At 44.5% G+C, this 27,111-nt stretch overlaps 1 protein-coding gene across 2 annotated transcripts in view; it reads right to left on the reverse strand.

Moving 5' to 3' along the window:
• Positions 1-27,111, reverse strand: part of LOC142563835 (uncharacterized) — a 51,234-nt gene that overhangs the window by 18,066 nt on the left and 6,057 nt on the right. For both annotated transcript variants that reach the window (XM_075674489.1, XM_075674490.1), the window contains 3 exons: positions 22,002-22,066; positions 14,741-14,890; positions 7,839-7,870 (listed from right to left, as the gene is read on the reverse strand). In XM_075674489.1, the coding sequence (XP_075530604.1) occupies positions 7,839-7,870; positions 14,741-14,890; positions 22,002-22,066 (247 nt within the window). The remainder of the gene's footprint in view (positions 1-7,838; positions 7,871-14,740; positions 14,891-22,001; positions 22,067-27,111) is intronic.

The following is a 27,111-nucleotide window of genomic DNA, read 5'->3' on the forward strand; positions in this document are numbered from 1 at the left end:
CGGCTACGACTGGACAAGATAAGTAAGTTCAGTGCTCCGCGTTGCGAAGCCCAACTGGAGCCGTTATCATCGACTGCTGCGCTAACAATTACTTGGAGAAGCAGTTCGTTACTGTTTCTTTCGGTCCTGTGTGCGCGATTGGCTGTTGTTCCAGCGGCGCAGTCAGTATCCATAACCTAGGAAGAAATAAACTGACCTTTTGTTCTGCCAAATCATTTGCTCGTTTAGTACATTGCGCAACGAATTCATGCATGTATCATAAGAAGTATGAAAGGCTTAAGTAGGATGTTTTCAGACTGTTGCTATTACATCGCTGCACTTCAATGATCTGCGTGCCATGCAGTGGGATAACAAAGCTATTCGCCTGCATAGATAATCGTTTACGGTGTCTTCATGGTATTTGTTTGTCAGAGAGGCTCTACAGCAACTTCACATTGGATATAAATGCTTAATAAATGAATAAATAAATTTAAAATGAATTAAGGTTTCGCTATTCACAGCGTGTTTACAGGAGGTATTCAGAGACCTGGATTGGGAAGAATTGGGGATAAAAGTGAATGGAGAATACCTTAGTAACTTGCGATTCGCTGATGATATTGCCTTGCTTAGTAACTCAGGGGACCAATTGCAATGCATGCTCACTGACGTGGAGAGGCAAAGCAGAAGAGTGGGTCTAAAAATTAATCTGCAGAAAACTAAAGTAATATTTAACAGTCTCGGAAGAGAACAGCAATTTACAATAGGTAGCGAGGCACTGGAAGTGGTAAGGGAATACATCTACTTAGGACAGGTAGTGACGGGGGATCCGGATCATGAGACGGAAATAATCAGAAGAATAAGATTGGGCTGGAGTGCGTTTGGCAGGCATCAGATCATGAACAGCAGGTTGCCATTATCCCTCAAGAGAAAAGTGTATAATAGCTGTGTCTTACCAGTACTCACCTACGGGGCAGAAACCTGGTGGCTTACGACAAGGGTTCTACTTAAATTGAGGAGGACGCAACGAGCTATGGAAAGAAGAATGATGGGTGTAACGTTAAGGGATAAGAAAAGAGCAGATTGCGTAAGGGAACAAACGCGAGTTAATGACATCTTAGTTGAAATCAAGAAAAAGAAATGGGCATGGGCAGGACATGCAATGAGGAGGGAAGATAACCGATGGTCATTAAGGGTTACGGGCTGGATTCCAAGGGAAGGGAAGCGTTGCAGGGGGCGGCAGAAAGTTAGGTGGGCGAATGAAATTAAGAAGTTTGCAGGGACGACATGGCCACAATTAGTACATGACCGGGGTTGTTGGAGAAGTATGGAAGAGGCCTTGGCCATGCAGTGGGCGTAACCAGGCTGATGATGATGATGATGAAGGTTTCGGCCAGCAAGGTGTACTTTTGATCGAGGATTATTGTATTTGCTGCAATCAAGTTGCGAAACTACGATATTGTAGAACGAGGTGAGCAAACCTCAGATTATGTCCTCAGGCGATATCGTCACGTGACGTTGCCGTTATTCTGGCATATTCGCATTACAGTCACTAGCTATCATGTCTGCAGCTTGTGTGTGAGTCGACTTTACAAATTTGCTGACGCAATGCACTTCGCGAAATTTCTTGAGAAAATCCTCTCATTGCGCCTTGATGTTACGTTTGGCACTTATTTTTACAGCGAAAGTGTTAGCCTGTAGTTTATTGTTGCAATGTTTCGTGTCCGCTTGCCCAGTGCTCACACAAAAGCGTGAGATGACCCGCAGACAAAGAAGCCAGAAGCGCAGAGTGTGGTGCATTTCCAAGAGGCATCACATGAGGTCATCAGGTGACGTAATCATTTGACAAGTACGTCGTCATGTGACGCCCTGTTTGGCTTGATAACTTCATCAGGCGATATCGTCACGTGACGGTTCCATTATTCTCGCATATTCGAATTACAGTCAGAAAATATCACGTCTTCAGCTTGTGTGCCATTCGACTTAATCAATTTTCTGATGCTATGTATTTTGAAAAATTCCGTTATTTGAATAACACACTTGCGCTTGGCGGAGGGCCTAGAAGAAGGAGGCGGTGGCTTGTGGTGGTGGTGCATGTCCAACGCCTGCAACATATTCGCTGTACGTATGCTTTCACAGGGTGCTGTGGAGTTGGATTTCTTGTGACGTGTTGTCACAGACAGGCAAAGTGGGTGCCGGTCAAAAAAATGTTTGACCAATATCGGAGGGCTAATGGTGAGAGAAGCCTGGAATTGGACAGCTTTTTGTTCTTCTCGTTCAGCCCCATTAGGCAAAATCAGTGTGGTTATATCGTCTTGAGATGGGAAATTTTGCGGTTCTTTAGACGTCGCATGGCGGACAGCTGAAATAGGCGTGGCCCGAAAAATCTGGACACAGTGGGCGGATTTGGTTTACGTTAACGTTTACGTTTACGTAGGAAGGAGTTTACATTAAAGCGACTCAGTTTGCATATTTTATGTAGTTACCAAAGTAAAAGCAATGCACGGAGCTGGGATACAAACTTTATGTCGTATAATTGGAAGCCTTGGTGATATTATTGTCACTAATTAAGCATTTCTAATTGCTCTCGGTCTCTTTGCATTTGTGTACCACGAACATGAAAAACAAACTTGACGCCATGCGTACTCGTAAGAGTGGCGATTTAAAGAATTAAACAAAACGCTTAACATTGCTTCCTTATGAAAAATTCGCAGTGTTTCAATATGATAAGGCTAGCGGAAGAGGAGACAAGAACCAGAAATGAAACAGGACAGGTGCTATTTTCAATACATAAATGGCAATAAGCTTTATCATGATCGCATGGTCACATAGATCAAAATTAGCACACAGAAAAGAGCACGTGATAGTAAAAATTGCTTACAATAGAACATGCAAGTGGGCTAGTTTGTAAGAATTGATTATGAGGAGGATAGCGCCAAATGCTCATTGGATTGGATTTGATTGGATTTTCTTCTTCGATGGCGCGTGTCCACTGCGGGGGATTGGCCAAGATTTGGATTGTATTAGGAAGATTTTGGTGTTACAAAAACTGGTTAAAGTGTCTCTGTGGAAAGGGATAAAATATTGTTGCAAGAACTTAAGGAAAACGCCTAGTAACAACTGTGAATTCCTCCACGGCTGAACAGACATCGCTGCGGTAGTTGCCAAGGGAGGAGGCTCCTAGGGAAAGGTTATTTAAAATGGAGAAATTTAAACCAAGTTGCGTGAACGTTGAAAGTTGAAATTTGCTCCGCGAGCTGAATTTGGCTGTCGCTCCACGATTTCAGCCAATTTTTACATGGTAATTTTCTATAAGATCATCTGATGTACTTCGTAAGGTGGACCTATGTGGCAAAACTGAAGTAAATCTATTTTCTCATTCGTTCGGGACTTCTTCTAGTGACTGTTTCATTTCATTACTAGTTAATACTATGGAGTCTATTTTAATTGGACGCGAAATAACTTTTTACGGCGGAGAAAACTGAATAAAGCGCGTTTATTTTTATTGTTAAATAGGAAGTCAAAATACTTGCAGCCGTATTCGTCTTTGGCTTTCGAAACTGTATGTTTAAAGATGGCACAAAATATTATAATCCCTCCAGTTTTTTGGGGATTTTGGGTAAATAATAATTTTTTCCAAGCAGCTTTTCTCTTTTTATATTCACGAGCGCATTCTTCATTCCACCAAGGGCTCTATGAATTTCTGTTGTTTAGACGAATCTCTAATTCAGACTTTTTGCGAGAACCTTCCAAAGTAGAACAGGTAATCGTAGTTTTTGCTTAGCGCACGCGTCAGACAGCAATGAAAGAATATTTCGCAAGCATTTTCTAAAAATATTTTAAATAATGAAAGTGTGCACCCGATCGCTCATAAACGTTACAGGGCGTGCTACCTCAGAAATTACTAGAAGGCAATCACTGCTTGCCGCAACCCAACAGTCGACCAAGAAGATACGGAAACACTCGGGTCACAAAGTGTAAGGTCTATTACAGAGTAGGATTTACACCGCATAAATACTGAGTTTACACTTGTTAACCCATTGCCCATAGCCCATTCCCATAATCTGGTGCCGCACAAATCTGCTTTTAGTCCCCATCATATATGGTGAGAGTTGAAATCACCTGACAGTAGGATGTCTGCTCCACAAGAACTAAGAACCCTGTGCAGTGTGCGTCTATGCTGTACATCAAAATGAAAATGTGCATTTACTATGGTAAAGGGGCTACATCCAGGGAGATTCAGCTCTATCGCTAGGATTTCACACTCAGAAGTAGAAAGTTGAAATGAAATTTTGGCCTTATAGCAAATGTGAGACGAAAAAAATGTAATTAATCTGCCACCTCTAGTAGGACGGTCTAGACGAAATGATCTGTAAAATTTTATCCGAAAGGGTTTTGCAGGATTTAACCAGGTTTCTTGTAAAAGAACAAAATGAAGATTAAGTTGAGTAGTTAGACAAATTAAATCTCCTGAAGCTGAGTATAAAGAGCGACAGTTCCACTGAAGCACTTTCAGCGACCCTATGGTTTAGAAAGTGCCGCAGCCGAAACTGCCTTCTGTAGAATGCTTTCTTTTGGCATAGCACTCGGCTGACTTTTCTTAGCTTTTGAGTGAAGACCGGAGGAAGAATCATTGATTGGTGACATTGTTCTTTTATACGCTCGAGCGTATTGTTCCACATCTGTCAGTTCCAAATCTGTGTTAACCAAATTATAATTGTCAGGACGCATGCAAGAGGAAGTCGACGGTTCAACACCGTCATTAGAAGGATGGGTATCAGAACGCCTAACACTTGTTTGTGGCATTGGATCAACTGTTTGAGTCATTGTAGGTCTATGACAGGCGGGCTTGCATCAAATGAGAGAAGTTACTAGAGATGACCTGTGATATACATTCCCCAAGGCTCATTACCAGAGGGTCCATAGCTTTTGTAGCTGCCTTTTCGACAGCGGCCACCATGGTGGCTGTTAGCGATACGTCCGAGCTAAGAGTTTGCTTCCCAGTAACACCCGCATAACCAAGCGCCCTTGCTTTCACGATGCTTACCGCCTCCTTCCTGGAGCAACGTCGTCTGTCAATTATTTCTACCAGCTGCAATTCCCGAGCCCTAACAGAGCAGTTAGAATAATTGGCTGGTGACTTTCACCACAAAGGCAGCACAGCTCGTCTTGAGCATTACAATCGCTTTGATCGTGCTCTTCCCCGCATTTGCCAAGCGCTGACTAGACTTGCATTCTGCACGAATATGGCCGTATCGCCAGCTGTGCCGCGGCATACTATCATTGAAACGTCACCCCACGCTTAACACGATAATCATCTATCATCACGACGATGGGATGACGACAGTAGAATGAAGTTACCCAGTGATGCCGATTGTAAAATGACAGCGCAATGCGTCAATCACCAGAATCGGTCAAAATGATTCGGGGTCCACCTGCAGGAGGGTGGCGCCCGGCCATATTCTTCGACCCAAGCCATTTTGTCTTATCCCGGTGAGCTGATGGCGGATTTTCATTAAAAACAGAATGGAACAGTTTTGCGTTATCCCGGCCCAATACCATCCCTCTTTGCTTTGGCACTAATTTGCCACGGTCGCCAATGAGCACGGCGGCATGAAAACAATTGTATGACGCCGAAGCAGTGAGCACAATAGCGACTGTCGGACCAGAACGTAACTATGATAATGACAGGGCGATGGCGGATTAATCCCGATTGAATCACGGTGGCTTGATTACGATAGGATGGCGAGTGTTCGATGATGCTGTTGGATCGACAAAGGCGGTGGGACGGCGGTGGCTTAACGATCGTCGAATGTCGAAGTTAGAATGACGACGATGAAGGACGACTGCGACAGCATCGCGACGTGGTTTTACAGTGAATGCATGACATTGATTCTGTGATGACGACGGAGACACGACGATGACATGAAAATGGTACGAGTACAATGGGATCACGATGAGTGTATGAAGAAAATGGCCTGAGGATGACTGTATCATGATGTCTGTATGAGGAAGACGGCGAGACGACAACGGTAGGACGAGTATCGGCTGAAGAAGCTGGCGCAACCAAAACGGCACCACCACGTAGGCATGACAGCGTTTGCGTAATCATGATTGAAGGACAATCGCCTAATTACCATAGAACGATGAACGATGGGTGTATGTCGATGAACGGACGAATGCGGCGTGACGCCAAAAGTACGAAGCTACTGAAATGACGACGATGGAAAAACGCCTGCGTGACGACGACGGCATAACACCAACTGTAGTGACCCAAGCTATCAGACAGCTTGGGCGATTCGACAGACCTAGAAGTCGGGACGACGACGACATAAAGAGAATCTGATCGCGTCACGACCACGAGAATGTGCCTAGTGGCTCAAGCCATTGAACAACTTCAGCCAATGGATTAGCATAATCTGATAGATAGATAGATAGATAGATAGATAGATAGGTTTTATAGATAGATAGATAGATAGATAGATAGATAGATAGATAGATAGATAGATAGATAGATAGATAGATAGATAGATAGATAGATAGATAGATAGATAGATAAATAGATAGATAGAAAATGGTGAATGGGCAAATGATGCTATTCGTATTAAAATGTAGAAACGCTTAGCGCAGGGAACCAGCGTACCATTGGAGTTACAAAATGGGTGCTAAGCGATGGGAAGCGTAGTCGAGGATGACAGAAAGTTAGGCGGGGTAATGAAATATAATTTTGTCAGGTGCACGTTTGAATCAGCTATCACCAGGCAGGAGTAATTGGATATCTCTTGGAGGCACATAAAATAGGCTGATGATGATGATACATCTAGGAAATGTTCACATATTGCTCAGTTGCAGAAGACGTAGATAAGTGTAGAAATGATTCCTCAAGAGAAGGCTTTAGCTCGGTGGCAAGCACCTAAATGCATGGGAACAGAGAAATCGCTGTTTTCGCAGCAACCACTGTAGGACATGTAATTACATTCACTTCATTTAGATGGAAAAGTTAAAATCGAGTTACTTTTTCATAACAATTACTAATTTCTGTTGTCGCCTTTTTTATGAAAATTGCTGAAAATTAATTAAACAAATCTACCAGTTACAACTCTGTAACTCAACTATAAAAATCAATAATACAATTCTATAAGCTGCTCCTAATACTATATATCAAGCTGGTCATTTAAGAAAATGCACCACTGCGAAATATATCACAGTTTTGTGAGGAGGACCATTTTCAAATTCCTTCTAAATATTGTATCAATATATGTTAACTTGTCAACTTAGGTGTCAGTTGTATTTTTCCACGGAAGATACTCTAACTGTTGCACTTTACTCAGCGGCCATAGCTATTGTTGGTGCACAGTTATATTTCTAAATCTGATGCTTCAGTTTTCGTGACTTAGAAGCTTTTAGAAATGTTTGTCAAAAATTCTAGGCCCTCAATAAATGTTCTGATGATTACAGTCCGAAGAATTTACTTTTCTTTCTCATATACAAGAAGTTTCGGTCAAATTGGCCCAGGAGTTGTCTCATAAAAGCATTTCTGGGATTCACGAGACTTTGAATAATGCAATTAAATTTGGTTCTCAGCTAGGCTTTCTTTTAGTGCTCAAGCAAAGCAATAGGCGTGATCTACTTGCCGGTCACAGCGCTGTTCGATGATTTGAGCTGCTAACGGCCGCCACAATGCTGTTCCACAGTAATTTGAACTGCAACTCAACAGGACTCTGGCGTCTTCGCATTTTGCCGCCAAATAGATGAGGTTGTACTGTCGGGAGTGAAGCTAAAACGAGCATTTAAGCTAAAGAACCTCTCAAAATTAAGATAGAATGACTATGAGTGTCACGAGTTTCTGTCTGGACAATTACCTGTTCTGCGGGCTTCCTCCTTTTGTGGGTGGCTGAAAAAATAAAAATAGGCGTTCAATAAAAAGATAAACTAATCGTTGTATTGACAACAGCACGCAAACGAACACTTGAAATACTTAGCTATATGCTCTCTGAAAGGCTCCATTTGAAAGAAAACACAGAAAAAGAATCTAACTGAAGGAAAAACAGAAATAAAAGGCAGATAAACAGAGAAAAAGCAAGAGAGAGACTAGGATCAAGAAGTACTTCGCACCGTATTCAAGTAAGCAATGTCCAAATTATAAGATGGCTCAGCGTGACATGTTGCCGTGACCAATCATGCGTTTCCAGAACTGACTATAAATTCCAACCTAACGCTCAACGAGATTGCATAATGCAGACGACGGTTGTGGGGCGATAATGCTTCAAGAAACGATTTTTAAAATCTTGAACCCCCCACAGCTATCGTAAAAAACATTCAGGGAATCCTGCTAGGTGACTCGGAGCTCCCATGGTGTAATAGTAATGGCACAAGTCAACAGCTTTTGATATGTGGAAAATGTTGACGTTAAATAATTACTTTTCATTGAGTCCCTTCGTTCTACAGAAAGATGGCACTGTCTCATTGGGTTGATAAGGGGACAAAAGAAAATTTACACTCTTTCACTCTCTCCCTCACACACACACACACATGCTCGATGGACGTGCTGAGTGACCACTGAGACTTACTTATCCTAGAGATGCTTGATTACCGAAATAATTACATAATCAATAACTAATACACTAAACATACTGTTACGTTGCATAAGTCAAATATGAAGGTGTATTTACAGTATTTACAAGAGAGACAGCGATGAAAAAATAAGATGACTGCCGAGACCAATTCGACCTCTAGGTGTCAAATCGTCTTCTGACGCGCCACTCATGGTTGCGCCGTAACATAACCCCTGCCTGTAAAGGCGCCATCTCGGGGGCTAACTATAAGGGAGGTGAACTCGCGGCAAACAAAGGCTTCAGCCGGGACACGTGCGCAACGTCCATGGACATACGCAAGCCCAGAGGAGCTATGCCGTAGTTCACATCGCCAAGTTGACGTACTATCGTGCAGGGCCCTATGTAGCGCGGCAAGAGCTTTTCAGACAAGTCAACGCGGCGACATGGTGTCCATAGGAGGACAACGCATCCAGGAAGAAATCAACGTCCCGATGTCGGCTGTCGTACCGGATGTTCTGCGTGGCCTCAGAATCAGTGATCGAGGGCCGATAATCTTGCGTGCCGTGCGAGCGTGAGTGAAGACGTCTTGAACGTATTCAGTGGGAGTATTCATTGGGGAAGGAAGCAGTGTGTCAAAGGGCAAGTGATGCGGCCGAACAGAAGGTAAAAATGTGAAAAGCCAGCGGTCTACTGACGGGACGGATCATAGGTGAAGGGGCGGAAGTCACGAAGGGTAACGTGCTCTCCCAATCACTGCGCCATCGGAAACGTACATATACAGCATTTCTTCAACGTGCGATTGAGCCGCTTCGTCAGTCCGTTTGTCTGCGGGTGGCAGGTGGTGGAAAGGTTGTGCTCGGCAGAACAGGAGCGAAGTGGGTCTTCTACTACTCGGGACAAGAAGGTGCGGCCGAGATCAGTGAGGAGCTGCCGGGGTGCGCCGTGATGGAGAATGACGTCATGTAAAAGGAAATCTGGCACCTCAGTCGCGCAGCTTGTGCGCAAAGCTCGCGTGATCGCGTACCGCGTCGCGTAATCAGTCGCGACAATGACCCACTTGATTCCACATATCGACCTTGGAAACGAGCCGAGAAGATCGATACCGAAGCGAAAGAATGGTTCTGAGGGCACATCTATGGGGTGAAGGCGTCCAACGGGCAGCACAACAGGTTTTTTTCGGCGCTGACAGAGCGCACAAGCTGCAGCGTAGCTGTGCACCGAGCTGTACAGGCCTGGCCCGTAGACGCGGCGCCGTACGCAGTCTTAAGTACGCGAAACGCCGAGGTGGCCTGCAGCAGGCGCATCATGCAGCTGCTCAAGAACTGATGTCCTGAAATGGCGTTGTACAACGAGCGAAAATTCTGGCCATTTAGGGCGTAAGCTGCGACGGTGGAGACATGGGCAGCGTGGGCTGCGAATGTCCAGAATTGAGACGATCGATGAGAACACGTAAGCAGTCGTCACGCCGTTGTTCACGGCGGATGTAGTGCAGCTCAAAAATGGCCAAGACGCAAGAGTCGGTGTCATGCGTATCATAGATTCAGGGCGGTCGACAGGATGACGGCAGAGGCAGTCGGCATCCTTGTGCAAACGACCTGACTTGTATAAAACACCAAATGAATATTCTTGGAGCCGTAGCGCCCGTCTACCGAACCGCCCAGTGGGGTCTTTTAGTGAGGAGTGCCAGCCCAAGGCGTGGTCATCGGTAACCACGAAAAATGTGCGGCCGTACAAGAAGGGGTGGAATTTGGCAACTGCCCAAACTCCAGGCACTGCCATTTGGTAATTGAAAAATTTCTCTCCGTTGGTGACAGGAGGCGGTTGGAGTGTACAATGACGCGTTATGCGTTACGCTGCCTTCGAACAGGTGCAACCCCAATTCCATGGCCACTGACATCGTGTTAATTAAGTTAAACGGTGGCAAATGGATCATAATGAGCCAGCAATGGGGAAGGCGTGAGCAAGTGTACGAGGGCGGACGCTTTGGTTCGGTGATTCGGTGATTGGAAGAGCGATTTCGGCGAAATCCTTGATAAAACGACGGAAGTATGAGCACAGCCCAACAAAGCTTCTTACGCATACGGTGGAAGATGGAACATTAAAATTCTGGACAGCGAGAATCTTGTCAAAGTCAGCTTGAATGCCAGCAGCACTGGCGAGCTGGCCAAGAACAGTAATTTGACGACGTCGAAAGTTGCACTGCGATAAGTTTAATTGCAGGCCGGCGCGTCCGAAAACAACGAAAATAGCCAATAGTTGCGTTAGATGTCTTGTAAAAATTTGTTTAAAAAACTATGACATCATCTAGATACTACAGACATGTGGACCATTTACAGCCGTGAAGTAAGGAGTCCATCATTCTTTCGAAGCATTATAAAGGCCGAATGGCACATCCTTGAATTTCTAGAAGCCATCAGGTGTTACGAAGGCAGTTTTCTCATGGTCCATGTCGTCTACGAAGATTGGCCAATAGCCTGATCGGAGGTCTATTGATGAAAAGTACTTGACTCCATGCAAGCTGTGCAAGGTGTCATCAATACGTGACAAGGGGTAGACATCCCTGCGTGGAATTTTGTGAGGTGTCTGTAATCCACACAAAAGCGCCGACTGCCGTCCTTCTTCTTGACAAGGACATCAGGGGACGCCCTCCGATTGCAAGATGGCTCGATAACGCCTTTAGTCAATCTCTTATCGACTTCTCGTTTATCACTTGTCGTTCAGCATGTGAAACACGGTATGGCCGGTGGCGTATCGGATTGGCTTCTACGGTGTTAATACGATGGGTGACTACCGATTTCTGGGCTACAGGGAAACCATCCCGGACAAAAATGTGCTAAGTTTCGAAAAGACGGCGGAGGTCAGCAGCTTGGGCCGGAAGAAGATCATGTTCCATAATCTTGCTAAGTTCGTCTGTGAGAGTCGTTGAACCAGAGATTCCTGTAGAGGGCGGCGGAATTTCGGTGTCAAGAGCCAATATCTGGTAGTCGTTCACAAGTGAGACGTCGCCCAAAGACATGCCTCTGGGAAGAATTTGAGTCGAGCAGTTAAAATTGAGAGGGAGCGAAATCCGAGTGCCTGTAACTCTGAGCACGGTATGGGGAACGGCCGAATTTATTGAAGCAGTATGTCAGCGGTCCGACATAGTGTATAGACGCCTTCAGAAACAGATGGGAATAACAGTTGAGGGACATACGTAGTGTTTTGAGGCGACTGGTGGATGTCTTCGGGAGAGCACAACCGCGGCTGTGTGACTGACTGACTATAGCAACCGTGGAGCGTTTCAAGCTGAATGACACTAGACGCGCAATCCAGACGCGCAGAGGGCTGAACGGGACGATAAGAAATCTAAACCAAGCATAACGTCGTAAGGGCGTTGCTCCAAAAAGGCAAACAAAACACTCGTGAGGCTCCCCGTGATGCCAATGCTAGCGGTGCACATACCAAGCACGCCAGGCGTTCCTCCGTCGGTGACGCGGAGGGTGAGTGATGCAGCGGTGTGAGAACTTTGCTCAGGTGTAGGTGCAGTTGGGCACCCATCACGCATACGTGCGCGCTAGTCTCAAGGAGTGCTGGGACACTGACGCCATTGACTAAAAGGTCCATCAAATTCTGTTTGGTCGGCAAAATGATCACAGGGTTTTCTTGTCGAGCCGTCAGTGTAGCATCAACTCCGGGAGCTGCATCGCTTAGTTTCCAGGAGGCGGGCATCGGAGCTGCATCGGGGACGATGGTCGACGAGCTGATGGCAAGCGGGAAAATAATGGGCGTGCTCAAAAGAATTGGCATTGGTCAAAATAATGCAAATAAATACGTCACAAAGCTAGTTCATGGCAAGCGCGACATCTGTCCACATTTAGTTTTGAAGCTTGTATTACATTTGTTGTGGCCCCACTCCCGTATAACCTTCTAATGTCGCACTAATCATGCCTGCTGTTGCAAGAGATACATATAGATTTCGCTACATCTGTGTGAAGCTGGTGATATGAATCGATGTGGCGGAAATAATTTTCATTACGCTTGAATGTGGTGGCATGTGAATTTGTTAGGCATCTATTTTTTCTCGCTTATGTTTCTGCCATGAAGTCCAAAACCTATTTTTCCATGAAATGCTGCAACTTCGTTTAAGTAAGTACCTTTCAAACATTGTGGTGTCATTGACTCTGAAGGAGTTGCCAGCAGAAGCTTAGGGTTTTCTCTAAAAAGATGATTGAAATAGCTTATTTTTTTTCTGGGGGGGGGGATGGAGATTGGACTTAGCCTGGAATTAATTTTCATTCCTTACCACAAAACAATCTCTGGGGCACTGGTGGCAGTGTTATTTCCAGTCCTCTCTATCATTCTCCTATGTTCAATGCTTGTATGAGTATTTTCCTACGCGAATGCTATGGATGTGCATTCTTCCTGGGGCAAAAAAAGTTCTTGTTTAAACTATATTCAGTAACACTTCCGGTCCAAGTGTGGTTATCAGAAAAGAACTGTTTTGTTGCGTGGTCGATAAGTTGCCACCTGTTCCCTTGGCCAGAAAAAAGTGACCACACTTTTATAGTTGCTAGGAAGCTGTGTTCTTGTGGGACATCCTATATAGAATACTAATGAAGGATATCGACATAACACCACACACAACTCGCTGTCTGCCATTTAGGAGCCCAGGCCACCTAACTTCCGATATAAATGTACTCCTTGGCTTCCATTGCCTTTGGCGAAGCATGTTGGCAGATCGAGATGTTGAAAATCGCTTTTCCGGGAGTCTTCAGCCAATGCAAGTGTGTATGTTGCGCGCAGCCGCAGGATTTGGTGGAGCTGCTGAATGCATAAGTACGCTCGCCTAATTTTTAGGTATGGTATTTAACATGCCCTGACACCGAATTTCTGTTTGTCTTGTCTACATGTACGTATGGCTTCCCATGTACTAAATGTAAAAAAAAATAATAGTGCGGTGGCTGAGTGGTTAGTGCGATCGGCTCTCGAATGCACTTCGCTTCGCTAACATCGATCGCAATCCGAATGGACGTCGTTGTGGGGAACGTTTTTGTTCACGCTTTGGCAACGGAAATGCTGGGTATAATGAGGTGGCTTACCGACCTCAGAAATAATCATTGTTTGTTGAGGATAACGACAAAGGTCGCTGTCAGCCTAAACGAATGGATAGAAGGACGGGCGAAGTTAACCCAATTTTTGGCTTTTAACTGCTCTCGCAGCAAAAGTGGAAGAATGCACCTTCATCCATTTAAGAGCTTCCCCTACATTGTGCAGTAGAAACGACTTTCAAGACACTGCTTCTTCGCGTCTAGCTTTTTTTTCGCTAAGGCCTACTCAAAAACATTTTTCCGGCCAGGAGGAACTGGGTATCAAAATCGGCTCAATCTTCACGCCTCTAGTTCGAAAGGCTGAGTTCTCAGAGCCAGGTGCCGCTGCAGCCAGTTGCACATAGCAGCATGGCAGCTGAGCCCGGCCTCAAGATTCATGGTGCCCTTTTTCCCCCAGATGATGGCGCCTTCGTAAGAATGGTGTTAATTATCAAACAATAAAATTATTTTGCTAACGAGAGGAAAGTTTTACACCCACTTTGATAGTGCACTAGACCAAACGTGCGCAAGAAAACAGTAGATACGAACGCAGGGAACCTATGTTAACTCGGGGGGTACATTTTAGGTTTCTTTATTTCTTCGAACTGCAAGCACGCTTCTTCTGCTTAATGTATTGAAAAAGGGGTGCGTTCTGCTGTTCTCTATATACCGTGCCAGGAATTTTTTATTTCTCTACCAGATAGTGTGATAAAGGGCTTCTTATGTAAACATACAAGAAAGAGAGAATCGCAAAGCAACCTTCAGTTATTTAATGTAGAAGAATATATTGGTACTTCAAATTTCTTGGACGACGCAGTTATATATATATATATATATATATATATATATATATATATATATTGTGAGCACAATACTCGCACGCCCATCGCATAATCTATCAATAAACCTCTTACGCAAATGTCAGTTATTCAACGATCCGGTTTCTTAGATGCGCCATTGGGTTAAAAAAGCTTGGCCTTTAGGTCGCGCTTTCATTCATCTATTTCAACTTCTCACTTTGGTGCTATGCCCTGCAGTACGTTTTCGTACACTATTCTCGAACCTCAAATTTCGGTAAACATATTACCGTGTTCTTAAACGTGCACAAAAAATATTTATTCAGATTTTTACTGGAATACTCACATTTTCTTTAGATCCTGCCACAACATGGTGACTGAATTTGCCCCCAGGAGCAGGTTGGTCTTTTTTGGACATCCAACACGTCTTACCACCCAAAGCACTTGGAACGTTGTTGCCCCAGAGTAAAACAACAGGAACTTCGCTCCTCAGCATCTGCAGGACATGTTGAAGAATTTTTTGGTGGTTCGCTAGGGAAGTTATTCCTAAATTATTACGATGAAGAACAGGAGGAATAGACGCATGCATTTATTCTTATAAAATGTTTATATTCAGCTTACGTTAAAACATTTCGACTGAACTTAGCTTTTCGCATGTTATTGGGCAAGTTTGCCATAGTGACATCTGAAATCCGAAATTCGGATCTGACAGATGCAGTAGGGATGTGGGGGGGGGGGGGGGGGTCACACGTGGTATATATGTTATAAACAGGGATAAGGTGCCTTGGAAAGGCAGGCGAACTTTTCGATAGGAGCACTCTCGTGAACTTTTCGATACGAGGACCCACATTCATCAAAGGCAGCCTCGTCATCCTCGTTAGGTTAGCTTTAACGGGTAAGTGGAGTAACGTCCCGTGCGGACGTTGTCGGTGGTAGCTGGCTCTAAAATTATAAACTGTAAAAAAAATGAGCGATGTCGTTTGATGGCTCTAGGCGTGGTTTCCAAGTCGTGGTGTGAAAAGCAAGAGAGTGGGATGGCGGCAGAAAAAAAGAAAGAAAAATAAGTCACAGGTCTGCGCGACTCACGCAGCACAGTCACAGCATAAGCTGGAGGAACAGCTACACAGGAGCTCTATTTTCGGCACCACGCACTACATGCCTTCGCGGCTAAGTATCTTCGCGTCGTTTTCAAGAGAACGGTCTGAACTGTCCGCCTCGCGTCGACGGCGAGCTGCTCGGCCTGTGCTGCTGTCTGCACAGCGGTCTGCTGAGCCCGATGTTGCCTGGTTGCCGCCGCGCGCGTACCTCTACGAATCGCTTCTGCAGGTTCGTCACTTGCGAGGAGGCGCCATACCGTGTACAGAAGAGCAAACACAGGTATCCAGACTATGTGGCGCACATGTCACACCCCTTGACCAGTTGCACGGAACGTTGCTGTTGATGATGGGGATGGTAAGGATGGCATCCCATTCGAAATGGTATGGTGACAAAGTCACGTAACCTGCTACGATCAGGATCGGCTACATGCAGCATGCTCTATGCAACTCTAACACCCCTCAATCTCCAAAGTAGCGGCAACCACATCCTTCCTCCTCCGCTCCACTCCCGCGCTCGGCATGGCCTCGACTGTGGCGCCGCCTATGCTGGCCCTGGCGTAGCTGACGACGGGTAACGCGCTACCAGAATTCCATGGAAAAGTTCGTCCGAGCCATGCAGAGCTGTTCTTGAGGCAGAGTTTCGCTTCGTCAGTCGGTAACTGGCCCTAATAATGGCGTGTTCAAATTGCGCAAAGAAAAACAGAGGAAAGGACCATCATTTAATTAATAAAGCGCCCGCACGTTGCGAGTTTGAGCAGTTTGAGAGTTGAGTACGTTGAAACACGACGCATGCTCAAGGTGTGCTCAAACACGCTTCTCATTACCTCAGTTTCAGGTTTTGACTGCGTGAAAGTATGCGTACGTGAAAGATATTTCAACAGGACTTCTTCTTGGGCAAGCTGGTGCTTATATTTCCTAGGTATACTTTGAGGCGCAAAATACATTTCTTGAAAAGAGACAGAAGAAAGGAAGAAAGTGGTGCTTCACTGTCTTCTTAACTTTTTCAAATAATGCGTTTTCCGCCACAAAGTATACCTAGGAAATATGTGTACTTGGTTTCGTAGGTTCATTTACGTACCTGCAGGATACTTTTGTTCGGCCGCCGCGTGAGCGATTTCAACTGTCTGGGGCTAGCGATTCCTAGCAACTGACGCGCATGTGTGTCTCATCGCGCGCTAGGACGCGTTTATAGGGCATTTTTTCCGCTGTATGTTAACAAGCGCTGGTGTGGCTCAGTAGTAGAGTAGCTGACTCCCACGCAATGGGGCCCGGCTTCAATCTCGGCGGGAACTGGGTCCTTTTTTTCTCATTACCGGTGATAGCTATACGGACACCGGTAGCGGTGTACACCATCGTCACACGAAAGGGCTGTTGGAGTGAGTCCATAATAGCTTACATTATAATAGAGAACAAGAAGGACATATGACGGTGGGGGTGTTCGGTGAGGGAGATGGTAGGGAGCCTTCAGAGGTTTCTTAGGCGGCGTGCCTTTGTGGTTTTAGAAGAGCCAGTCATCCGGCCAGTGTGCGAGTAACAAAAACGAATGACTTGAGCAGCGTAGAAGCAATACGCCGGGTAATTTTTAAGGTGTTAAGATGACGACACGGAGTCTGGGCGCAATGGATAGGGTAGAGTGAAGACGGCGGCTGGGTCTTTCAAGGGGCGCTATCCTCAGTAGTTCGGCATAGGTGTCGTCGCGGCTGCATACATAAGTGGCACGACCATGTGTGGCCGAGAAGCTGAAAAAGGTATCCTAGCGTCTGGGACTTTGTGGGTCTTCAAAAATACACCTTCACTGGGTCTTCTTTCGTGACGGCATAATATTCTGCTGCACCCTCTTACTTATATATATATATATATATATATATATATATATATATATATATATATATATAATTATTTATTTATTTATTTATGATGCCTGAAGAGCCCCAGTGAAGGGGTTTTACATGGGGGGTGGGCTATATACAGATGTGTTAAATATTATACAATTTTTCCATCGCTGTCTTGAAGTCGGTGCTACTGCAGAGGGGCACAACGTCAATGGGAAGCTAATTCAAATCTTGTGATGGTTTTAAAAAAATGGAGAAAGGTGCGCAGTGGTTCGAGCAGATGGCGGGTATACAGCTTTTTCAATATTGGTGCGGCCCGAATGATGATGGGCTGGCTTGAGGCAGGAGTACAGGGTGACCCGTGATAAAACTTGAATAGCAGACGTGCCATTATGCGGCGTGGTGAAAGACTTCCAAGGTTTGCACGAGGTTTTATTTCGGTGACACTAGAATGATATCTGTATTCTCAGAAAATTAATTGGGTTGCACGGTTCTGCACAGATTCTAGCATTTTATTAAGGTTACATTGGTGAGGGTCCAAACAGCGCACACCCGCCGTGGTTGCTCAGTGGCTATGGTGTCGGACTGCTGAGCATGAGGTGGCGGGATCGAATCCCGGCCACGGTGGCCGCATTTCGATGGGGACAAAATGCGAAAACAGCCGTGTACTTAGATTTAGGTGCAAGTTAAAAAACCCTGGGTGGTCAAAATTTCCGGAGTCCTCCACTACGGCAAGCCTCATAATCAGAAAGTGGTTTTGGACTGTAAGACCCTATAATTTAATTTTTTAAACAGCACATGTGTATCCAAGTTTTGGTCTGATTAGTTTCTGATAGGCGAGAAGTCGGGCAGAAGTGCTAGACAAATGTTACGACGCAGAAAACCAAAAGCGTGGTTAGTTTCATTAGTGACGTGCGTCATGTGAAGGGACATTTAAATCTGACGAAAAATGACGCTAGGCACTTGTATGTAATTATACATGAGATTTCGGAGTTATAAATCAGATAGTACGACTGTAGGTAATATTGCCGGCGATGAAGAGAAAGTAGTGATGTTTTGTTCGTGTTTATTAACGAGCCACTTCTTGCTCCAGATTTCGACTCGATAAAGATCAAACTGAAGTGAGCGAATTTTATATTGTTTTTTAATTTGACGATATAGGACGCAATCACCTTCGAAGAGTCTGATTTTGGTAGAAATGTTACTCAATAGATCGTTGATATATACTAGGAATAATAGTGAGCATGCACGCATGAGATAGGAGGATGGTACGCAGAACACTGATTATTCGCGATTACCTTCTGTTTGAAGTCATTGTTTCAACTCATGTCTTTATGCTACTCGCGCACCAACCGGCTGATTGGCTCTTCTAAAACCATAAACTCATGCCGCCTATGACACTTCTGAAAACTCCCTAACGTCTCACTGCCCTACACCCCACCGTCCTAGGTCGTTCTCTTCCACTTTTTTTCTTCTCTTTTGTTGGCGCCTTCCCACTCTCCCGCTTTTGACCCTTCGTCTTAGAAACCCCGGCTTCAGCCATCAGACAACATCACTTATTTTTTTTTCATTTTCACATTTTATAGCGATCCACCACTGACAAAGACTGCACGTGATGTCAATCTATTAACCAGCTAAAGCTAGCCTACTGAGGATGACGAAGCCGCCTTTCACGAATATGGGTCCTCCTATCTAAAGGTTGGCCAGCCTTACTAAGGCACCTTAACTCTGTTTATAACCGTGCACCATATATATATATATATATATATATATATATATATATATATATATATATATGTGGAGGTCTGGGGAATCTCTAAATTGCAGAACTCGGGCCGGTTAGCGCGAGATAAACCTGCATGCTTCATTCACATCGAATTACTTTAATCTAAATTACACCACCTTCAATAAATCAGATGGGCTATGTTGCACCAGACTCTACGGAAGGAGGCCACTTTTAAGATGTCCATGTCAAGTATAAGGGATGCTGGTTAACCAGTCCAAATCTAAAATTATACCATGAAAAAAAATTTTTGGTTTCATATACTGCAGACAATGTTGGTCCTGGCAGGTAGGGCACAGTCATTCATATCAGAAAACAAGAAATAGCAAGTACATTCAAACAATGTTAGCAGAGAAGCAAAACAAGAACAACAATCAAAAGCAACGAAATAACGACAAGCATCGAAAAACTAAACCAAAATTTCATGACATAAGAGACGCTGCACTTGTGTTGCGCTTTTCCTGGTCTGAAAAACATGAGAAGGTAAGGCATTCCAATCAGATCCAATTTTATGGAAGAAGCTATTCTTATATTGGTTAGTGTGAGCGAAAATTGGTGCCAGTGAATGTTCCTGCATGTGTCTTGTCCTCCACCTACAATGAGCTTTCACACAATTAGGCAATTTGATTTTTATTTTTCCTTGCAGGCAATAGTTAAGAAAGATGAGGCGACTGAGTTTGTGTCGCGATTTTAGTTTGTATGTTGTGCTGTTTCATTAGCATGGATGGTGAATCGTGTCTTTTATATATGCCAAAAATTAAACTTGCAGCTTTTCTTTGTACACGCTCGAGTTGTACGATGTATTTTTATCAAGGTTAGCTCTTACGCAGTTGTTATATGCAAGCTGCTTAGTACTGGCAGCAGCAGTCCTAAGTTTTTGCTTGAGGAACAACAGTTTTCGAAGCGCAGCAGCAGTAGTCTCTGATGTGTGTTTCGACCATGTTAATTTATTTGTTTGCATAACCCAATGTATTTATGGGACTCAACCTTCAAAATATTATTGTTGTGAATCTGGTATGTAAAAATACACGGGTTAGTCTTCCTTGCTATTCTTAAAAGCCCAATTTTTTCAATGTTTAGCTGCATGTCCCAATTCATAAACCAGTGGGAAATTCATACACCAGACAATTTATAGCCAGAGTGCTGTAGCAACGGCATTGGCGATCTGCAGGAACACAACTTTAGAAGTTATTATAATGTATAACTTAGTAAGTACTGCTGTCTACCTCTCGCCAGCGGCTGTGGAGAAGGAAGAAAAAGTGTTTATTCATAAGAAGTAAAATAAAAGGCCACAATCTGGTGGTGTTTGTCAGGCACTGTTTGCTAGAAATGTGAGAAATTGTTCGCAAATGAAGCGAAGCTTCTTTTGCGAACGATTTCTCACATTTCTGAGCGCGGCTGCGGCTGGGTGTCATTGTTGTCCTGTCAAATTGATCACCTAGAGAACAGCAATCAAAGAACGAACCGGCTTATCTGTAGCCCCGTCTGCACCACCTCTTCAGAAGTGCCGGTGGATGGTTAAGTTCTCTGGCGAATTACGCAGTGAAACAACATACTTTGACGAAGTATCCTCACTCCAGAATACATACGACTCAAAGCACATATTTTTTATATTAGAGCCAATCTCTCTGCGCCTCTTATTCTGCTCGGCTGGTTTCTCGCAGTGTGAAGTTCACTGATCCCGGAGGTTGTGTGTTGAAAACTGACCCGATCGCGGAGGCAGTGTAATCCGCGGTGGCGTGGACCCCGTGGTGGGGCTCTCCGTGTCTCGCTATCTGGCCGTGAAGGTACGCATTCGCTATGGTGCCAACCTATTTGCAACATAGCAAGAGTTCTATCGCATTTCATTACACACTTCCCGAACGCTTCACAGGACATTGATTCCACTGGCCGAATTGGACCTGCGTAATTTATACTTCTTCTTTTGCTGCCTGACCATTTTCACATTGACCCTCTCTCTCTCACTCTCTCTCCCTCTCTGTATCGCACCATTGGGTGCATTTACAAAGTACAACATCTAATACCCAAACTTTTAAAGTAAGCACTTTACTATTGACTGGTTTACTCTAGAATGAGCTATGGAATCTTGACTTGGGGAACAACTACTAAGTACAACAAACATAATGTATTACAGAAGCAAATATTGCGCATACTAGAAGATCTTAAAGGCAACAAGCAGTCATTGAGAACACAGCCGTTGTTGACCAAATACAACATGTTGAAGGCTGAAAAGCTGTACTTCTTTGAGCTATTGCAATGGACCCATAAGTACAAGTTACATATTTCCACAGCGCCCAGCTCAAGTTCATACAGCACCCGAAATCCAAAACGAAAAATGTCGCAAGTTAGAACAAACAACGGAAGGCAAGCATTATCTTTTAAATAACCAATGCTCTAAACAGAAAAGATATGCAGGTAGACTGTAATAAAGGTGTACATTCGTTTAAGAAATGCTGTAGGAAGTTTCTTGTGAACAGCGACATTATGATTTCACTACTGTAGATTACCTCAAAGAGTGCGTTTTGTTCTCCCTTGCCATGCTCTTCTCAGCTACTGCGATTTTGATACACGGCTGTGAAATTGTGCTTGGTTTTTATGTCTTGGTTTTTCTGATGAGTGCCATGGCTACGGGTGCTGGTGTTGAACGTACTGACTGGTAACTGAATTGATGTGCTCTGCATTTATGTTGCAGACATTATGTCGCGTAAGTAAATATTTTGTACCAATTATTTGCTGTGATTACTTCATAATCATAAAGGCGCCGGTGCCCTTATCAGGCGCTCTGTCGTCTTTAGACACAGCCCCCCTTAGACTGTGTCTGAGGAAACAATAAAGAAAGAAAGAGCAACTCTCGCCAGAGCTTTAGAAAGCCAGAAAGTAAATTGTGATGCACACCGTTGCAACGTGTCTCCGTGTTTCCGCGTTGTTATTTCCGTCTGTTGCACGCTCCTCAAGTAAACCTGAAAAATAAAGTGTACAATTATACATACATTCTCTTAACATTAACATAAATAGTGATTTGCAAAATTGTGCAGATTCTAAAGAGAAACTTTACTGGCATGATTTGGCATGATTCCAGCTGCTAACGGGTAGGTCGATCGGTCGGCCGGCATCTCACCGTATATATTTGTTGGTATGCAAAGAAGGCTACATGTGCGCCATATATAAGCTCCAATAAACCTGCTTTTAATAGTATGCTGCGCCGACCGACAAACTCGTGTCAGTGAGCACCCTCTGTTTTGTGCAATACGAACATAAATCCCTACATAAAACCTCAACACGAACATAAATCCCTACATAAAACCTCTGCATTTAAAGTTGGCTCATGGCTCATTCAAAGTCACGCGGACCTTCTATTGAAACAGCACATTTATTCAAAGACATCTTTTATTTATTTGATTTTTTTAATTTGGCCATTGCGTTTGTGTTAGTAGGTATTTTCTTATATTCGGCTAGTCCTTCAGATTTAGTATGAGCCACTGCGAAAGAAGAGGTATAAAATCCATGTATGCAATCCCAGTGTACTCCCAGTCCTCTCTTCATCGGACGCGGAAGTTGTTCTGATGCAGGGGCGCATCCACTAGAACCAGTGCCGGCTAGAGCCCAGAGTTACCAGGTATAAAAAAGAGCTTCAGGTGTGAAATGTGAATGGGGCCACGCTGTTTCTGGAGTTATGCTTTGCCAGCGTACTTTACTGTCCCCGTCGGCCATTCACATCATATTGCCCTTTCTACGTGCAGGCTGATTCTGCGGCGAACACTCATGAAGAATAGCCAAGGCGGTTCTTTTGTAGAGGTGCCATTAAAGACGATATCGCCAACCACAAAACGAGTGTCGCACCGATTATTGTCATACTGGCCTGCCTGTTGTCTGGCGACGTCAAGGTGGTTTCGAGCCGGGGTTCTTCAAGTGCCACTGCAATGCGCACGAGAGATCGCGCGTGTAAAGTTCTCTCCGAAAGGTTCAGGTCCCAGCTCTTATGCCGAGATGCGCGAGCGACAAGCATCGATTTTAGATAACGGATCACTCCTGCCGTAACGTTGGCTTCACGATGGTACACATGCTAAATGTGACGAATTCCATTGGTATTGTAACACACCGTTCCTCCTACGTACTTCCTTGTCGATAAAACGCTATATAGACCATTTTATCGACAAGCAGGAACGTAGCTTTGAATACGCTCACCGCGCCAGTCCCCTCCTCACACACGTATACGCGGATCGCCGTTTCTCCTAGCGGCACCTTGGAACGGTAGCGGTGTCACTGCAAGTTTGCGCGATTCTAAAGTGTTCTGTTGTGATTGCTGCGATGTAAAATGGCTCGAGATGAACGGGCTGCCACTGTGTTTTCTGTATTCTTTTGCGAAAGTAACTTTCGTAATTTCATATGAAGTGCATCTTCAGCCACGGCCGACTCGGTGGACACTGGCCATGGCAGTTGCAGAGAAGGTACGGCTTTGGATTGCAGGCATAAACAGAAAAGATTTGACTCCATAGCTTCGTCGCATGTATGTTCAGGAGACTATGTTTCCAGTGAGCGCATGTCGACGAGCTCGGTATTCATGATCGAACTGCGATACGAACGAGTGATTCGTATTCGAGAACACCAACTAGTGCGAATGGACGAAGTTAACTATTTCTTCGTGCACGCACTTCAAAGTTATACCGAATTCATACTCGCTAGGTTCAAATGTTTTCTATGGTTATCATGGTTGGTAACCAACTTTATGCAGATGTTGGCGTCAGTAATACCGGGGACGTATTAGGAAAGCACTACGTGCCAACGAAGAAACTGAAGGTGTGTCGTGTTTCTCTCTCTAATCGCGGTAACAACAAGAAAGCCATGCCAACCGTGTGCCGGCCGCTTCTAGTTCATATGTGCGCACCCGTGCTACCCCGGCACGCGCGCGCGCGCGCGCGCACACACACACACACACACACACACACACACACACACACACACACACACACACACACACACACACACACACACACACACACACACACACACACACACACACACACACACACACACACACACACACACACACACACACACACACACACACACACACACACACGCGCGCACGCACGCACGCACGCACGCACGCACGCGCACGCACGCACGCACGCACGCACGCACGCACGCACACGCACGCACGCACGCACGCACGCACACACGCACACACACACACACACGCACACACACGCACACACACGCACGCACACACACACACGCACACACACACACGCACACACACACACGCACACACACACACGCACACACACACACACACACACACACACACACACACACACACGCGCGCACAGACCCCCCACACACATACATATATATATATATATGCATACATATATATATATACATATATATATATATGTATAGTGCTGTCTGTTTACCCTGCTTTTTACGGTGATGCTACTTTCTTGCACCAACACCAAAAGCGCACCTCGACAGCCTCTTGAACACACACCACCGAAACGCATATTCACCGAGCTACCATCTCCAAGTTCTACTATGGTATCTATCTCTATTCAAAACGGAAAGAGTTACAGGTCAGCTGGTTCGTCATGGTGTGCAAAGGGAATACAATGGACCAAATAAGCAGACATCCAAACAAGGACATAGTCCTCAAAGTAAAGAAATATTCTTTCCAACACAGAACCATCTTGGCTTGCAATCAATTCACCAATGAAGCACCACAACACATGGGTACAAACAAAAGAAACAAAACTATATTTATGCCATGCTTATGCCAGATCTTTATAGGTATCACGCATCGTTGACTGATAACAAAACACAGGGTACGCTGACAAAATTGTCGCAGCCTTTGTATATTTTCAGTCTCCATATTTGCTCTTGTGAGCCAACCATGCATACATTTTCGGATGCTCTATGCCTATGAGGATATCCAGGAGGATATCCAGGGACCACTTCATGCCAGAGCTCGCCATGATCTGACACGCAGTGTAAGTCTTACATGATAAATTATGGATGATCTTGTTATTAGAATGCTTGGAAAATATTTTCACAGCTCCCTTTTTTGCTGTCAGGGAGCGATATGTGCTTCGTTTCGGTAGTTGTTGATGATGTAGCCTGTCACACGTGTGGCTCCTACCCACGAAGGGGGATTGGCCAAAAGATGGGTGGAATATTCCAAACTAATATCGAGCATAAATTTAGTAATATCTATGGAATTAGGATTGAATAGCGTAGAATTTACTTGTTAAAATAAAATCAGGAAGGTCACATTGAATGAGTAATAGTTAATTTAAAAGTAAAATAGAAAGAATTTAGCAGGGCACTCGTTTAGATTCTGTAAGGAATGTTTGGACAGCGAAGCAAACATTCCTGTGGCTGAATCCCAAAATGGACGCCCCGAACTAAAAAGTATATGGCAAGAACATTCTGTTTAGTTCTGCTTTTCTCCTTTCTTGTATATATGTACTAATGTGTCATCAGTCTATAGCTTACAAGTAAGAATTTCCTCTGTGCAATAAACAACAAAATTTCAGTTATTTGAGCTCCTGGCTATCGTTTTTGATGTCTTCCGTGTTGTCCTTGCGAGTCATGTGGTGCCATATTTCTGCCATATTAGTAGGCTAATATGGTGATGCCGTGCACGTGTTCAGACTCTAGCCTTATCATTTTCAGTCAACGGAGTGGTGATTTCGATGAGTTGTAACCTTCAGTCATGATGAGTGGCAGCGGCACTACAAAGAACAAGTGACTAAAAACTAAGGATATGATCTTTACTATGCTGCTAATGTTTATACTCGCTGGAAATGTGGTTATACCGCACGCGACCCTACAACGTGGCCCTTAACGACGAAGATGAGGCATAGTGAACTGAAGACGCCTACGTGCGCTTTTCTCCGAATGCTTCCCTCCGTCTTTGGATGTGCTGAGTCAAAATTTGTAGATGCCTCTTCATGAACGTTTCCTTCCGAGTTTTTCTCCACATAAATGTAATACACTATGCACGGAAGGCCAGAATTCTCGAAAAGCTACAACATCGCCTATCTTTCTAGGGCTCAGTTTAGTTTTTGGTGTGGTGCATTTTATGTATTAATGTATCCAGAACGGTTGCCATTGTGGCACCATTCATCAGCCCCCCGCCCCATCTCCCGCAAAAAAAAAAAAACGCCAATAAGTGCAATTTTAGCACACAGTGTGAGCTTTTCACACTTTCTCATCTGGAAAACCTTCAATTTGAACACTAATAGTACGTCTGAAAAATAGAAAATATTTGAAAAATTAATGCAGAAAGCATCCCATAAAATTGTTAAAGCAAGCTAAAAACTTAAGTGGACTACGAAATGAAAGATACGCACTAGCAATGCTTCCTTTGTATACTGGTCCCATTGATGGCGGTCTTTGACGATGGCACCACAATTTATCGGCCACGCAATTAATCTTGCGGCATGAATGCGTCAAGACAACGGTAGCGGTAGCACGGTGACGGCGATGTGATGTTAACGGAATAAAGAGGATAGAGATGATGTCGGCGCGACCAGATGATGTTGTCTCGACTTGTGACCGCTTAATACTTCCACCCCCATGAAATCCCAGGGCTTCTGGAAGATGTACATAACCTACAGGTCTCGCGGGGTAAATACATTCGCATTCCACTTGGATATGCTGAGTTATGTGCAGAGCTCTTCCGCAGCAGGCATACGCCATCATATTGCGAATAATGGCGCCGATATGTTTTATGTCTTCCAGCAACCAGCTGAAGCCTCAAATAGCAAAGCACCACAAGTGGTGCTTGCACTTCAACCAGGGATCATTGGCTCAGCAGACCTCCCCTAGGCTTTTCCCCTGCTTAGTACACTTGGGCCATGGAGCTTTCTTTTATGGCACTGACTTTCTCTTTTAGTTCATTTCTTGACATTCTCGTAAATTTCAGCGCTTCTTTTTTTTGTTTTCATCCTTCTATCCAACTTATTCTTTCACTCTTTCTGATGACTATTAGTTGACTATTTGC

This window comes from Dermacentor variabilis, chromosome 11, assembly GCF_050947875.1.
Source record: "Dermacentor variabilis isolate Ectoservices chromosome 11, ASM5094787v1, whole genome shotgun sequence".
In the NCBI taxonomy this organism is placed as follows: domain Eukaryota; kingdom Metazoa; phylum Arthropoda; class Arachnida; order Ixodida; family Ixodidae; genus Dermacentor; species Dermacentor variabilis.